This window comes from Chanodichthys erythropterus, chromosome 15 (assembly GCF_024489055.1).
Source record: "Chanodichthys erythropterus isolate Z2021 chromosome 15, ASM2448905v1, whole genome shotgun sequence".
Classification (NCBI taxonomy): domain Eukaryota; kingdom Metazoa; phylum Chordata; class Actinopteri; order Cypriniformes; family Xenocyprididae; genus Chanodichthys; species Chanodichthys erythropterus.
The window spans coordinates 20930607-20947204 of record NC_090235.1 but is presented as its reverse complement, the minus strand read 5'-3'; the positions used below and the strand labels follow the sequence as shown (position 1 = coordinate 20947204).

At 36.9% G+C, this 16598-nt stretch overlaps 1 protein-coding gene across 1 annotated transcript in view; it reads right to left on the bottom strand.

Annotated features, from left to right (window-relative positions):
• Window positions 1-764: 764 nt before the first annotated feature.
• calcr (calcitonin receptor) overlaps window positions 765-16598 on the bottom strand; it is a 42347-nt gene continuing 26513 nt past the window's right edge. Inside the window, exons 10-15 of the mRNA XM_067411753.1 lie at window positions 13661-13814; window positions 11266-11326; window positions 11100-11166; window positions 10514-10732; window positions 10383-10424; window positions 765-1008 (exon numbers count right to left, since the gene is read on the bottom strand). Coding sequence (XP_067267854.1) covers window positions 787-1008; window positions 10383-10424; window positions 10514-10732; window positions 11100-11166; window positions 11266-11326; window positions 13661-13814 — 765 coding nt within the window. The 3' untranslated portion in view covers window positions 765-786. The remainder of the gene's footprint in view (window positions 1009-10382; window positions 10425-10513; window positions 10733-11099; window positions 11167-11265; window positions 11327-13660; window positions 13815-16598) is intronic.

The window sequence follows — 16598 nt, the reverse complement described above, 5'->3', positions numbered from 1 at the left end:
CATGGGAGCTTATTAAATATATTTTTGTCTCTTTTTTTCGTTTTGTTTTTGTTTACAGAATACATTTTTATGCATGTCTATGCACAGGTTTATGAATTCACTCAAGCAGTCCTAAAATTGTTCATCTTTTTCCTCCACTCCCCCTTTCGCAACAGAGACGAGGCAGAAAAGCACAGCTGCAAAAACAATAAAGCAGTCAGGAGTCTCGCAAGACAGATAAAAAGCTATTTTCAAATGTGAAATGACCGTCAGACAGATCCTCGTAACCTCCGTTGACCATCAGGAACAGGATTGAGGCACAGAGGAACTCTCCTTTGTTCAGAGACGGATGAGTATAGCCTGTTCTCCAGAGGATCGCGTCCCAGTAGCTTTAGAGAAACACTCAGTGTCCCACAAATCAACACATCCTTTGGTTTTTTGCGCAGAAATACTTTTTTGTTTGTGGCCACGGGCCTGAAAAGGATGTGAGGGGAGCCTGAAACTAGCAGCTTTAATATGACATATTTTAAGAAATGCGGCCCGTGTCTGTATTTTCTTGCGTCTTTTGCGTTTCAACTCGCAGAAGCAGAGCTGTAGAGAATATAAACAAAGCCTTGAGTAATATTTCAACAGATTCGATGGTGCCAACACTCAGGCTTTGAATGTTCTGTTGTCAACTCTTAAGTGCTGTCTGAGATGGGGGAGTTTGCGAACATTCAGTCAATGTTGCTTTGCCGTAAAGGAGTCTCCAGTCTCCGGTTTGACTGAATCACTTCTTTGCTGGTTATTGTCTTTTTCCCCAAATGTTCATGCGTATGTCTCGCCCATCTTGAGGGCCACTAGCTCTGAGTCTTCTGTTTGTTTACCATTCAAGTGTTCACTGTTGCAGTCATGATGGTACATGAAAGCGGGCACCTCGGTGATGGAGGTGGCGGTGTAGGAGGTGGATCTCATGGAGCAGTGCTCGCGTCGTCGCTGACCCCACTGGGCTTTGTATTGCATCCACTGCCTTTTCAGAGCTCCCTGGACCTGCAGTGAAACATATAAAAATGGTTTTGATACTGTTTTCACTGTCACTTTTGATTGAATGCATTCCTGCTGCAAGTGAACAGCCGTATGAAAGTTTGACAGTTTTATAAGCTTTAAATTTAGGAAAGTGAAAAATTAAAGATATTTTTAGCATGAATTAACATTTTAACAGGGTGCTAACATGTTTTAGCATTTGTTGGCATTAATTAGCATGTTTTAACACATTGCTAGCATGTTTTAAAATGTCGCTACACTCTAAAAAATGCTGGGTTAAAAACAACCCAAGTCGGGTTGAAAATTGACAAACCCAGCGATTGGGTTGTTTTAACCCAGCAGTTGGGTTAAATGTTTGTCCAACCTGCTGGGTAGTTTTATTTAACTCAACTATTGTTTAAAAATTACTATTTGGCTGGCTTAAAATGAACCCAAATTAAAACTCAGACACATAATTACTAGAGGCAACAATGATCAAAAGCTGAACATTTATTAATAAGCAATTTAATAAATGTTTATTGTTTAATTATTATGCTTATTAATGTTCATTAATTAAATATTAATAAATGTTCATTTTAAGCAAGTAATACAGTCATTTTTAAACAATAGTTGAGTTAAAGCAGCAGGTTGGACAAACATTTAACCCAACTGCTGGGTTAAAACAACCCAATCGCATTTTTAAAGTGAAGCAAGAATTAGCATTTGTGAATTCCAATTCGCATACTATTCTACATCGTTTTGTAGTAAATAGTACGAGTAGTGCGTTTACACTAAAAATTCCAAAAAGAAAAAGTGCACTTAAAGGGATAGTTCACCCAAAAATGAAAATTTGATGTTTATCTGCTTACCCCCAGTGCATCCAAGATGTAGATGACTTTTTTTCTTCAGTCGAACGCAAATTATGATTTTTAACTGCAACCGCTGCCGTCTGTCAGTCAAATAATAGCAGTGATTGGGAACTTGAACAATAAGAGTCGAAAAAACTTCCATAGACAAATCCAAATTAAACCCTGCGGCTCGTGACGGCACATTGATGTCCTAAGACACGAAACGATCGGTTTGTGCGAGAAAACCGAACAGTATTTATATCATTTTTTACCTCTAATACACCACTATGTCCAACTTCGTTCAGCTTCCGGCTAGTGAGGTCGGATCGCGCTCTGACAACGGAAGTGATGTCTCGCGCTCATTGAAGTATATGGGCGAGACATCACTTCTGTCATCAGAACGCGTTTTTTGACCTCACTAACAGGAAGCTGAACGAAGTTGGACATAGTGGTGTATTAGAGGTAAAAATTTTATAAATAATGTTCGGTTTCTCGCACAAACCGATCGTTTCGTCTCTTAGGACATCAATGTGTCGTCACGAGCCGCAGGTTTTAATTTTGATTTGTCTAAGCAAGTTTTATTTACTGTTATAGTTGAAGTTCCCAATCACTGCTATTATTTGACTGACAGACGGCAGCGGTTGCAGTTAAAAATCATAATTTGCGTTCGACTGAAGAAAAAAAAGTCACCTACATCTTGGATGCACTGGGGGTAAGCAGATAAACATCAAATTTTCATTTTTGGGTGAACTATCCCTTTAATGCACTTAATTAACTGAAAAAAACGAAGTGTGGAATGTTGGACACTTCCTGCGCTCAACTGTTGCAGCTTTAATTGCGGAGGGGAGGGGCTAACAGACACTGATGTTGAATGACAAAATAACCTTATAAAATTCATACACTACATGGCTGAGTATGTAGAACAGAACTACATAGTGTATAGTTGTTGAAATGAATTACTAAAGCGTGTCGCTAGCATGATTTTGCATTTTGTTAGCATGAACTAACTTGTTGCAAGCATGTTACGCTGCTAGCATTAATTAGCAGGTTGCTAGCCTGATTTAACATATTGCTAACCTGTTTTAGCATGCTGCTAGTATGAATAGCATTTTGCTAACATGTTTTAACATGGGTTAGCATGAAATAGCATGTTGCTAGCATGTCCTAAGATAGTTTCTAGGTTTGTTAGGGATAAATACATAGTGGATGAAGCTTAAATACTTTGACCCCCTCAATGAAAGTGTTTAGGACTTTTATGATTTTTAATCTTCATTTTTAGGGAAACTATAAGTCAGATCAGTTAGAAAAGATATAGCACACTAAGAACAGTCTGAAGGTCTGACCAAGGTTCCTTTTAAGGAAAGTCTGTTCACTCGGCGGCCATATTTGCAACGCCTCTGATAAGCTATTTCGGGCATCCAAGACCAAGTCCTATCTATTTAAATGGGGGAATCCTGAAATCTCAGGAACTGCTTGGCAAACTCAGAATTAAATAACATATTTTGACATGAACTGTCCCATAAATGTTGTTTCTTATGCTTCAAGACCGTTAAAAAGGCTTGTTTTTCAGACTAGACGAGCCAATGGATGTGCAGTCCTAAGTGCGAGTCTCAGGTTTCTATGGGAACTGGAGCTTCTAATGGCAGCTGCAGTGACGCAAGGACTTTATCAATCAGTGATTGGCTCTTTTAATTAGAAGGCGGAACAAAAAAGGTAGTACAGTATTACGGTAGTATGTACATGTATGTTTTTGGCTGTTCTAAAGAATCAGCCAGTGGTTTCTTTGAACGTGGAATGTAATTGGACGATGCTATAGTCATTTGTTCTTGTGCTGAGTTGTTTCATCAGTCACAACATTCTTACATTCTTATAAACTTCTTATCTTATATGTGGGAGTGGCATATGTTAGTTGTCACAACGAGTGATAAACATTGACATGGAGCAGCTAAATCTCCATCCTCTGGAGAATCTCCTTTTATTATATAACCATCTTTGAAGATGAACTAGAGCCAAACAGTCTGTGATCAGTCTTTAGACAAATATATTCAATTATTAAGCACCTATAAAATTGCTGTTGATTTTAATGTTTATTAATTTCAGGTAGCAGGTTTCAGTTTAACATCTGTTTTTATCTGGTAACATCTGGTGTCCCAGAGCCTTGTCAGGACGTTGAGAAAATTGTGATTTGAAAAGCTGCATTGCACTGTTTGTGCATCAAAGTTACTTTAAAAGGGTCTTATTTTGATTTTTTTTACATTTCTAACTTTCTTTAGTGTGTAATGTTGCTTTTTGAGCATGAAAAAGGTCTGCAAAAGTTGCAAAGCACAAAGTAACTCAAGCGGGAGTTATTCTCTATTACAGTGTCACTGTTTCTGAACTCCTTGAACGCCTCCGTTGTAGTCTTGATTTTTTTCCCCTGAATGAACACATCACAATATTCCCACCTAAGACATACAAAAAAAAAAAAAAAAAAAAAGGGTTTATGGCCTGGTAGAGTTGTGTTAGTAGTGTGTTGAATCTCGCTGTTAGGGGCGTGACATTTCACAAACATGCTTGAAGCAGTTGACCAATCACAACACATTGATCCAGCCGACCAATCAGCACATTGTGCTTTTCAGAAGGAGGGGCTTCATAGAGACAAGAACTAAACAGAGCGTTTCTGAAAGACCGGGAAGAGAGGAGCTGCAACAATGTCAAATATGTGAACAATAATGTTTTTTTTTTTTCAACATTCAAGCATGAAAACCTATTCTAGTAGATGAGAAAAAAACATAATAGGCACATAATATAGACATAATAGATCCTCTTTAATGAGAAATGTTAATTTGACATACAGTGCTCAGCGTAAATGAGTACACCCCCTTTGAAAAGTAACATTTTAAACAATATCTCAATGAACACAAAAACAATTTTCAAAATGTTGACAAGACTAATTTTATTATAACATCTGTTTAACTTATAACATGAAAGTAAGGTAAATAACATAACTGACATTTTTCAGTTTTACTCAAATTAGGGTGATGCAAAAGTGAGTACCCCACAACAAAAACTACTACTACATCTAGTATTTTGTATGGCCTCGATGATTTTTAATGACAGCACCAATTCTTCTAGGTATGGAATGAACAAGTTGGTGACATTTTGCAACATCCATCTTTTTCCATTCTTCAAGAATGACAATGCCACCACCATGCATTTTTCTTTGTATTCCTCACCTTTGCGACGCCATACAGTTTAGAAGCCATCAGTTCCAAAAACATTTATCTTGGTCTCATCACTCCAGAGTATAGAGTCATAGTAGTCTTCATCTTTGTCAGCATGGGCCCTGGAAAACTCTAGGTGGGATTTTTTGCGCCTGGGCTTTAGGAGAGGCTTCTTTCGTGGACGGCACCCATGCATGCCATTCCTTTGCAGTGTACGCTGTATTGTGTCACGGGAAATAGTCACCCCAGTTTGGCTTTCTACTTCTTTAGATAACTGAAGTGAACTTGCATGCCGATTTTCTTCAACCCTTCTCATCAGAAGACGCTCCTGTCGAGGTGTTAACTTCCGTGGACGACTTGGACGTCTCTGTGAGATGGCTGCAGTTCCATCTTTTTTACATTTTTGTACCACTTTTGCTACATTATTCTGACTGAAAAGTAAAGCTTTGCCGACTTTCTTGTAGCCTTCACCTTTCTCAGGTCTCGTGACATTTCTCTTCCATGTGGTGCCATTGCTGACAGCATGAAATGGGAAGGGGTTTTAACACCCTTTTATAGTCAACTGTCTGCTGGACACCTGTGTAATGAATAATTAGACTCACCTGTCATTGAATTCTTGTTAAATTAGACATTTGTAGTTCAAAATTTAGCTTTGCTCCAAAGACTTTCAGTGGGGTGTATTCATTTTTGCATCACCCTAATTTGAGTAAAACGGAAAAGTTTGTTCTCTAAGTTATATTATTAACCTTACTTTCATGTTATAAGTTAAACAGATGTTATATAAAACTTAGCCTTTCAACATTTTGGAAAAGGTTTTGAAATCACTTTACAATAAGGTTCATTAGTTAAACATTAATTACTGTATTAACTAACATGAACTAACCATGAACAATACATTTGTCACTGTATTTACTAATCTTCGTTAATGTTAGTTATTGGAAATACAGTTCATTGTTTGTTCATGTTAGTTCACTGTGCATTAACTAATGTTAACAAGATTTTAATAATGTATTAGTAAATGTTTAAATTAACATTACCTAAGATTAATAAATGCTGTACAAGTGTAGTTCATTATTCATGTTAACTAATGAACCTTAATGTAAAGTGTTACCATTGTTTTTGTGTTCATTGAGATATTGTTTAAAATGTTATTTTTCAAAGGGGGTGTACTCATTTACGCTAAGCACTGTAAATATGCTTTGTCCATAATTTTAGAATAAATCAGCATGTGGGAATTAGATTTGTCTATTATTATCATAACTGATTTTGATGTGCCAATTACCGCTCTGTGTATTTTTAACCCATAACAAAGAGGGACATTGGATCAGACACAAATGTAGAGGAGACGGGGGCACAGGAGAAGGACATTAGTCTAGAACGAATCATCACGCTGAGGTAAACAAACACCACCACAAAGAAAATATTATTCTGTGTCAGTGCTTCTTTTATTGTCCTGAAACAGGATCTGTGCTTAGGACACATCTAAATAGTTTGTAGACGATCTGATGCTGATGTGAGCTGGCTGCTCATGCATAAGCTAATAATTGACCCATTTTCCAGGCCCAGAAATAATTCAGCATGTTTAAAACATGACTTACACATAGGCGGATGAAAGGCGCTAATTCATTCCATTCAAGTTTGTGCCAGGAACCTCATGCTGAGTATTCTAATGAAACTGTGTCTTCATTGTTTTGGTTTTGTCATGCATAAGTGCTCTAAGTCTGTTTTTCTCAAGTCTGGTAAATGCGTTTTGACGAGCCTGTTGGTATTTACTGCCACTTAATACACTTTTCATGCACCCCCTCACTTCAAAAGACACATTGAACGCGTCTGGTTTTCAAATAGATGTTCGGTGAAAACGCACAACATGAGAAACACCTCCATCCAGTACAATGCAACAGAAAAAGTCTCAATCAAAGAATATTTTGGCCTACATTTAAAGTAAACATGAAATCCAAATGAACAATTCTTATTTTTTTATGGAATATTGCAGTATTTATTATACTGTAAATGATTTATCCAGGCACATCTTTTTTTATATATATTCATGTGTCCTCAATCTTAAATCAAATTATCTTCCCCTCTCTCTTGCAGTGACATCTCTTCTCTGATGATGTGTTTGGGCGGGGCAATCTGTCACTCTCATGAGATTTGAGATCTTTTCTTGTTTGAGAAGCCGTTTCACTCAAACATACATTACAATTGGGAAGAAAAGACTATCTCAGCTTCCATATCATTTCCAAGATTTATGTATTTGAATTGCATATAAAATCCATCCATTAAACAAACTAAACATAATGTGATGCATATTTGTCAGTCATACATAAATGAAACATAATAAAAAAAATATATATATATATGGCTAGGTGAGGAACAAGCGATATTCAATTAGTTCAAATGTACTAGAATGAAAGAAACTGAATTTATTGATAATAAATTTATAAATCTGGTAATTGTGTATTTAAACACATTCAGTTTATTAGTACTTTTACAGAAATCTTGCCTTTTTCTTATCCATTTCATTTATGTATGAATGTAAATATGCATCACATTAAGTTTATTAGTTTGTTTGAGTTCAAACTAATCCAAATGTATATGCAATTCAAATACATCAATCTTAATTTTCTCTTAAGCTGAAGTGACATTTAATAATTTCCTCAGTGCATAATTTACATTTCACAGACAAATTCTCCATCTGTAAATGTTAGAAAGTCGAGAAAATATTTCCATTTTGCAGTCAGGCGTGGACGACCCTTCAGCAAGCACAAACTTCCGTGAATGAGCGCCGCCGCGCGCCGAACAGACGGAGTTTCAATCTGAGTCATATGTAGAATTTCGAACCTACAACTAAGTGTATTTGTACGAGAGCAGTAAAGGCCTTTGCACACTGAGTCCGAAATTTTCGCATGCGTTTTTTCGTATTCGCAATCCTAAAAATTCGTCACGCACCGAGACCTTGCACACTGAGTCCGATGCGTAATAATGAATGCGTTGCGAAAAAATCGCAAAACAAATCGCAAAACAATACAAAATGAAGTCTTCAAGCAGTGAGCACGATTAGTTGTCTCCTAGAGAAAAAGAAAGAGAAAATATTGGGTCTATTCAATCCCGAGATTGCATAGAGAGAAAGGAGAATTCACCTCATCAAGGAGCTGCGGGATTATACGAGCGTTTCAAAGTTTACTTCAGAATGTCAGTGGCTCTGTTTGATGCTTTACTACTGGCACAATCTGTCTTTATATTCGGTCTCTTTGTATTCCTCACGTTGTTAGTCATTCAGTGCTGCTGTTTTGTGCTGTAGACGACGTGGATCAACTTGTCAGATGGCATTCTGGATTTTTGCGTTCGCGTACGGTGGCTCTGAATTGTCAAAACGTCTCTCAAAATGCGTGCCACGGATGCGAAAAACGCAGAAAATCGAACCTGATCCGAATATTTTTTTGACGGACGAAAGTTTCGGAGGCAGTGTGCAAATGCGATTGACATAACGTGAGGTCGAATTTATTTTTTAACGTGCGAAAGTTTCGCATGCGAATTTCGGACTCAGTGTGCAATGACCTTAACTGTGTAAAGTGACTATTCTAGGGTAATCAAAATAATAATAATTATTAGTCTGTTCTTTTGTTTTTATTTATTTTCATTTTTAGTTTAGTGTATTTAATTTCTGCTTCAAAAAACATTTTGTTTTTAGATTGTAAAGGTATAATTTTAGAATGTAGCCTAGGCCTAATGTGATTTGACCCCTTTTTTGCACATAATTTATAGCATATACTACACAGTTACATTCATGTTTGTTTTTATAGCCTTCAATATGAACATTGTTTCTAGGACAATATTGGGCAGGATCTCAAATATTTATTTATTTTTTTAATTAAATACACATTTTTTTTTTTTAGATCTCAGCCCTATGGCATGCTTTAAATACTGAATTTTCCATGTTTTAGATAGATACATTATTATATCACTTGTTAAATGGATATTTAACAATTAGCCTATTCATTCCTGCATTTCTAATTTTTTTTTCTTTTTTCTTTTTTTTTGTGCCCCCCAAATATTTTTTGCACCAGCCGCCACTGATATATATATATATATATATATATATATATAGTCATATCATGTGTGCACCATGACAGATCATGGAGGAAAGTGACATCAACTATGTCTGAATCAATGTGTCAGTTGCACAACATGGCCAGGTATTCACCCAGAAACTCACTGAACGCCTGACTGACTTGCTGAACACCAGCCACTTGGACAAAACGTCAAGCTATCCTGAAGGTCACATCCTTCATACAAGGGGTGATTTCACTTACATTTAGCCCCTTTTATAAGGATGACAGGTGTTACTTTAACATTGTTTAATGTGATGTTAATGTCAGTTCAAACTTGAATGCTGTATTCCAAGTCATCTGAATAGTTTTAAAGTGCCCCTTTTATGCTATTTTAAAGGATCCTAATTTTGTTTTAGAGGTCTCCAACAATAGGTTCACATGCATCCAAGGTCAAAAACAATTTAATTGTCTCATAAAATACATTGCAGCATCACCTCATTTCTCACAGTGTCTGAAAATGGTCAGTCACTCTAAACCCCTCCTTTCAAAGAGTCTGCTCTGCTCTGATTGGTCAGACCACTCGCCTATTACCATATCTGAATTTCAGCTCTGGAGGCTTCCTCAGCACTTGATACACAGTGATACGAACATAACAATGGCCTCTTCATGTCGACAACATGAACCAATCTCTTCCAGTCTCAGCTACAACTACAGTGAGGGCGGGTCAAAGTAGACGTCGTTTGCGGGCAGCCAATGAAGACTATAGGCTGGCATTATGTAAATTTGTTACTGTACATTGTTATGTAGGTATGAAACAGGATGTAAGAATGGAATTGCTTACTACTCGTTTCAGCAGTTCAGAATTGATTCTTTCTTTTAGGAGACAACTTTTTGCAGACCTTTTACATTCACAAACAGATATATCACACACTGTATGAAAGGTTATATTCGAAAAAGAATAATTTAAGGGGGGACTTTAATAGTTTTTATGAGAAACATGTTGAAAAATTTGTTTTTCACTGATAATCTGATGTAGCTCTTAAATGTCATTCTCCATTCGACATATTCAAACTGTGTTTGGTTACAATATATGTGTAAACCAATGGCTTTTAACAACTTTAACTCACTATTTTTTGGTTTAAATGTGGATTATCTGTTACAAAAAAGTTAGATAGACCACTTTTATGATGTTGCATGAAAAATATTAAAATAACATTCCTCAAAAATTAAAACGTAACTACATGAGGGTGAGTAAATAATGCCAGAATTAGCATTATCAATCTGCTCAATCTGCTTACCTCTCCATTGAAAAAACAGAATATGGTTGCCACCAGCAATCCCTTGCAAAACAGAAAAAATAGAAGCATTAACAATCATTTTTAGCTGTCTTTCACAAGTAAAAAAAGAGTTGGAATTCAGTCTGAGTTACCTGGTAATGCATTAATATGTGCATGATGTAATCATATATCTCTCCTGCCAAGCGGTTCTCTGGCCGCCAAGGGAAGATGACAAACTGAATGCCCAATAAGGGCACCAGAATGAGGGTGGCCCTCACCGCCTTCATATACATGTTAGACTCAGCTCGGTGTGTATCTCTCAGTTTGGTCACCAAGACCCGTACTATGTTCAGCAGAAAAAATAAATTGACCTACAACATGAAAAAAATATATAAAAATACAAATGAACTCCAAACAGTCTTTAACGAACATGCGCTATTTAGATTTTAATTTCACACAGAGTTACCACAATTAAGCTTGATTAACTTTGAATGAACACAGTGAAGTCATTGACTCGATAATCCAATTTTAACAGAAAAGTGAACTTAATGAGATGTTAAATGCAATATTTGTCATGTGCGGCACTAAGAACATATTTCATTAAAACTCGTCCTCAAATTTAAGCATACCCACGTTTTTGTCATGATTAAAATAGATTATTCAGACCCAAATTCATGATAAATGCAGTGTGAACATATGCAAAGCTCAATAAAATAAATGTAAAAGATGCTGACTCACTAATAAAGCTGCCATAATGGGGCCGTGAACCACGTAGAGCAGATGGGTCTCCACACTCATCCAGCAGCTAGTGGAAAAATATAATAAATCCCATATCAGACCCACTGTCCAGTGAACCTGGCCTGTCTTCTGTATTTACTGCTGAAAAGCAGTGAACATTACTCACTTGTCATCAAAGTATTTCTTTCTCGCCACAGCATGGATGGATGCAGGCACCAAGGGGAATCCTGTTGAAAGGAGAATTGAGACATTAGTCAAACACAAAATATTATCCCTCTAATGCAAAATGAATGATAATGCTGTAACTATTATTAGAAGGTAAGCCATGACCACGTGAAATGCGTAACTTGATTTATTGAAGTATTTGAAATAATAGCGCTATATTTATAGGCTAAATAAACCATTGTTTTTGATGCAAGATGAGTTGGACACTGGAGGGGACGATTATCAGTAAATAATGACTTACATTTTCAGCCCGTTTCTCACCATAAAAAGTTATTGAATAATGTCAGATAACTTGGAAAATAATGCATAGATCATTTCAACTACTTTTATGATACACTGTAAAACCCGATAAGTTAAGGTAACTCAACCATTTATGGAAACTGATTGCCTTAAAACCTAAAAAATTTAAGTTTTAAAACCAATGAGTATGAGTACTGTAAAAGTTAAATGGACTCATATTTTAGTTTTGGTTTCGTCAATCATTAGAGTAAACTTAACTTAATGTTTTTAAGTTTATTCCACTCATTCAGTTTGAATTCAGGTAACAAATCTAAGTCTAACAACTATATAGCTACTTAAATGATTTGTTCACTTTGAAATGAAAATTAGCCCAACCTTTACTCACCCTCAAGCCATCCTAGGTGTATATGACTTAGACATTAACTGCAGAAATATTAATAAATATCCTGACACATCTAAGCTTTATAATGGCAGTGATAGGGTTCAACAAGTATGAGCTGAACAAAGTGCTTCCATCCACATCCATCCATCATAAATATGTGTTCGACAAGGCTCCGGAGGGTTAATAAAGGCCTTCTAAAGCGAAATGATGCATTTGTGAAAAATAAATATCCATATTTAACAAGTTATTAAGTCAAATATTGAGCTTCCACCAGACAAGTTACGAAAAAAGTGTAAACTGGTATCGCATCAATTACACTTTTTCCGTAAGTTTAATAGGGAAATGCATCGCTTCGCTTCAGAATACCTTTATTAACACTCCGGAGCCGTGTGGAGTACTCGTTTATGATGGATGGATGTGGATGGAAGCACTTTGTTCAGCTCATACTCACTGAACCTGATCACTGCTATTATAAAGCTTGGATGCATCAGGATATTTATTCATATTTCTCAGATTGTCTTCGTCAGAAACAAGAAAGTCATATATATCTAGGATGGCTTGAGGGCGAGTAAAGGTTGGGATAATTTTCATTTCAAAGTGAAATAATCCTTTAAATGGTTTGAAGAAACTGATTTTCTTAAATATTTTAAGTTCATAAAACTCAAAGTAATAAAGTTACATAAGAATAAGCAAAAACTTACATTTGTACAAAGCAATGATGACAGAACAGGCGTTTTATAAAACGGATAATTCCTTGATTCTGCTTGGTTGAGACGCATTCGAAGCCGATGTATATTATTCTACAAACATACACATGTGACCTCATTACATCAGTATCACCATGATAATGCTTCTAAATATTAAAATAAATATTTTTATGGACTAACCATTTAATCAAAGCAATAATCCCAGTGAAGCTGTGGATTAGTGAATTTTTCCTCATTCACTTCAATTACATAAAAAGGTGTTGCTTGGACATTTTTCAAAACATTTTCCATTTTTTTTCATGGCTAAAAGTAATTCATATGGGGTAAAACCAGAAGCGTACGAGTAAATAATAACATATTTTTTGATGAAATATTCTTATTATGTTGAGAATTTTAACACAGCGGCTTTGGATATCCTGAGGACGGCTTTAAAATCCACAAGGCATATTATTAGATTTCCTACAGGCGGTCAAGGGCTGTCTTTTCTCCATTTAGGAATGGATGATCTGACACAAGGTTATCGCACAATCTTTAATAATGCTCCACAATTCAAGGCTTTTTTGCCCATATATCAGGCTACTTCCTAACCCATGTCATTGCTAACACAGAGAACAGGCAAAACAAGATAGTTAAGCCCCGATCTTCAATAAACCAATAATAAAACTGCCAGTGGAAACAGTAAAGTACATCAGAATGTGAAATAAACCACAATCCCAAACATCCACAAATGTCTAGCACATTGTGTCCTAACTGTGGGTTGGCCAATTTGTCTGTCTTTACACAAGTGTTTGCGGCAGCAACAAAGTTTTCTGTTTATGAAGCAGGAGGACATGACCATGAGCAAATGTATCCAATAAATTATGGAGCAAAGACTGACAACAGCAGGTCACGATACACTCCATGCTGAGCAAATAGGAAGGGCGTTCATATTTACAATGTAGAGTTTGCTGACAGATGGGAAAGCTGCGTTCAGATGGACAGTGGGAGCAGAGCTGGCAGAGACTCACCCCAGCCCAGAAGATAATACCAGTGCAGATGCTGCTCCTCGGCAAACACGGCCACCACAATCAGTGTGTGCAGGTAAATCCCCTCGCAGAGCATCCAGAAATAGTTACAGCCCAGCATGTACATGTGGAAGAAGTGCAACACCTTGCAGCCAATCTGCGGAGGGGGGAAAGTGAGAAAACGAAGTAAAGATGAACATCTGACAGGACAGCCCTGCTGAAAAGACCAGCTTACACCAGCATAAATTACAATGTCCAAGCTGATTTATGCTGGTTTTCTTCTGGTTTAGAGTAGTTAGAATAATCTAGTGCAATGGTTCTCAGGTGGTTGATAACATTTACTTTTAATAATATCAATTTCATGAACTGCAATATGCCAAATTATTTACATGGCATAGGCTGATTAGGACAACTGACCATTTTATAAAAGCATAAACAACAGCCGAAATATGATTTAACTGCGGCGCCCGGGGAGAGATTGGGGGTTAAAGGGATAGTTCACCCAAGAATGAAAATTACCCCATGATTTACTCACCCTCAAACCATCCAAGGTGTATGCGTCTATCTTCTTTCAGACTAATACAATCAGAGATATATTTAAAAATATCCTGGCTCTTCCAAGCTATATAATGGCATAATATAAAATAATACTTTATAATCTCAAATAACCCGCTTCCGGCAGACGACCATATGCATGCTGGGCAAGTTGACTTGCGCCACAAGAGTAACCCGTGACGCGATGTATGAGGGTGAGTAAATCATGGGATAATTTTCATTTTTGCATGAACTATCCCTTTAAGTGCCTTGCTGAAGGGCACCTCAGTTGTTTTCTGCTAGTATTGAGAATCAAACCTGCGACTCTCTAACCATTGCCACAACTGCCCCCCATTAGTATAATTGCTATCCTAATTATGCATGATTATATATTGAGTTGCAGTTTATTATTGGTTGAATTCTATTGGATTTCCGGCACATGTTTGAGTCACATTCTTTATTGATCTGCCTAGAAAAAAAGCCATTGTGAAGCCAAACCCCCGTGTGAAAGAAGAAAGCCCTCGTGTTTGTGACTGTGACAATGAGCGCTTATCAGGATCAACTCTAAGCTGGATTTTTAAAAGTATGTGAAGTTCACGGATTAGACTCTTTAGACTGCCAGTAGACTGCCAGTGAAAGCTACTATTGAGTTCAAACCTTCTACCATCAGTCTGAAGGTCTGGCTGCACGAGACTAGTTGGCATGTAGTTGCAAAGTTACCTATAGTTAGTAGAATGTCTAAAGTGGACTGTCCAAATAAAGTGTAACTTCACAATTACCTTCAGAATACCCATTTTTGATCTTTAACCTGGCCCGGACGATCCCTTACTCTGAATTTTCGAGTTGCCAGGCTGCTTTGCAAGAACATGTGTGCAGTTCTAATTAGAAAATACTGGCAAAGTGTCTATTCTCAATCCGCTGAGCAGGATCACACACACCTCCCAACAACACGTCAGTCATCCAGATTAACTTTTTACCATATGTCCATATAGCTCTGCCTCCTGCAACTACCCACGCAACTGGCAGCGAGTCCTCACACATGTTATTCCCCACACACAACTTTCCTTTAGAAGTCAAGGTTCTTTTACTTTGATTCAGATGTCCTTGACGTATAATGGCATTCTTGTCTGTCTAAGCACAGCTTATGTCAGAAACACAAGTCTAAACTAAACTTGTCTGTAACCTCTTCTCCTTGAGGCTGGAAATGCATTCTGTACTGACTGCGGCTCGACTCACAGGAGTTGGAAGGTTGTTCTTCAGGCTGAACAAGGATACCGTAAATTAAACAGAGAATACACCCACACCCCCGAAAGAATGCACATTTTAAGACATCTGCATTATACTGGGCCCAAAAAACAGACATCACTTTAAGCATAAGAAAGGATGGTACTTTGACAGGCACAGCAGCCTTTCGCTTTTAAAAGAAGGAGCCTGGTGAATGCAATAATGCATCTCTCAGACACATCCCAATATTTTCAGGCGAGTGTAAGAACAATGATTAAGATCTTTCTGAAACTTCAAAACTACACCTCGGCTGCACTCCAATCCTTTCAGAACTTCAAAATCCACTCAATCCAATCCTCCACACATGATGACAGGTCATTTCAAACCCGGGATAGCAGGGTGCAAACTCGTTTTAGGCTGTCTCACTTTTTATCGGTATATCAGAAAAAAAGGATAGGCAATTCTCCTCGATCACATTAAGAACAGTAGCTAAAAGTTAATGTTTTTCTTGAAGCACATCTCCTCACCACACCTCTTAGATCATGCAGGACATTCCAATGTGGCAGATTTATGCATTCCTCCATAGAGAGCAAAACCTGAAAAGATCATATTCCAAGCAAAGATCTCATGCAGTGAAAATACAATGTGAATTAAACAATATAAGCTTTTATGGTGTACTTAAAATGTGTTTCTTCTTAAGTGTAAAGTGTTACTTTAAATATTATACATGACTTATATAGAATTTCTGGCTAAATGATCTTAGACAAAACTTAAGTTTTTTTTGTTTGTTTGTTTGTTTGTTTGTTTGTTTTTTCAAGACACAATATCACAAGTTAACACTCTGAGGTCTGACGGTATCGCCGGCGATACCACCGTGGTTTTTTTCTTATCAGTGTGAAAGAGACTCAAAATACTCCGTCAGTGTTGCACATACAATTAAGAGTTATACACCATTTTAATCTGTGGAATATCTTCTTTCATTTGTGTACTCTCAGAGTAAAAACAGAATGTTGTGCTTTTTGTAAAATAAAGAAAACTAACATGATGCGTGATCTCTCCTCTCCCTCTGAACAAACTCCAATCTGATAGTTCTCAGAAAATGAACTGTAACTTAGTGAATACTAATGACAAAAAAATTACACTTATGTCTAAAAAAACATTAAGATGTCAGGTTTTAAATCAT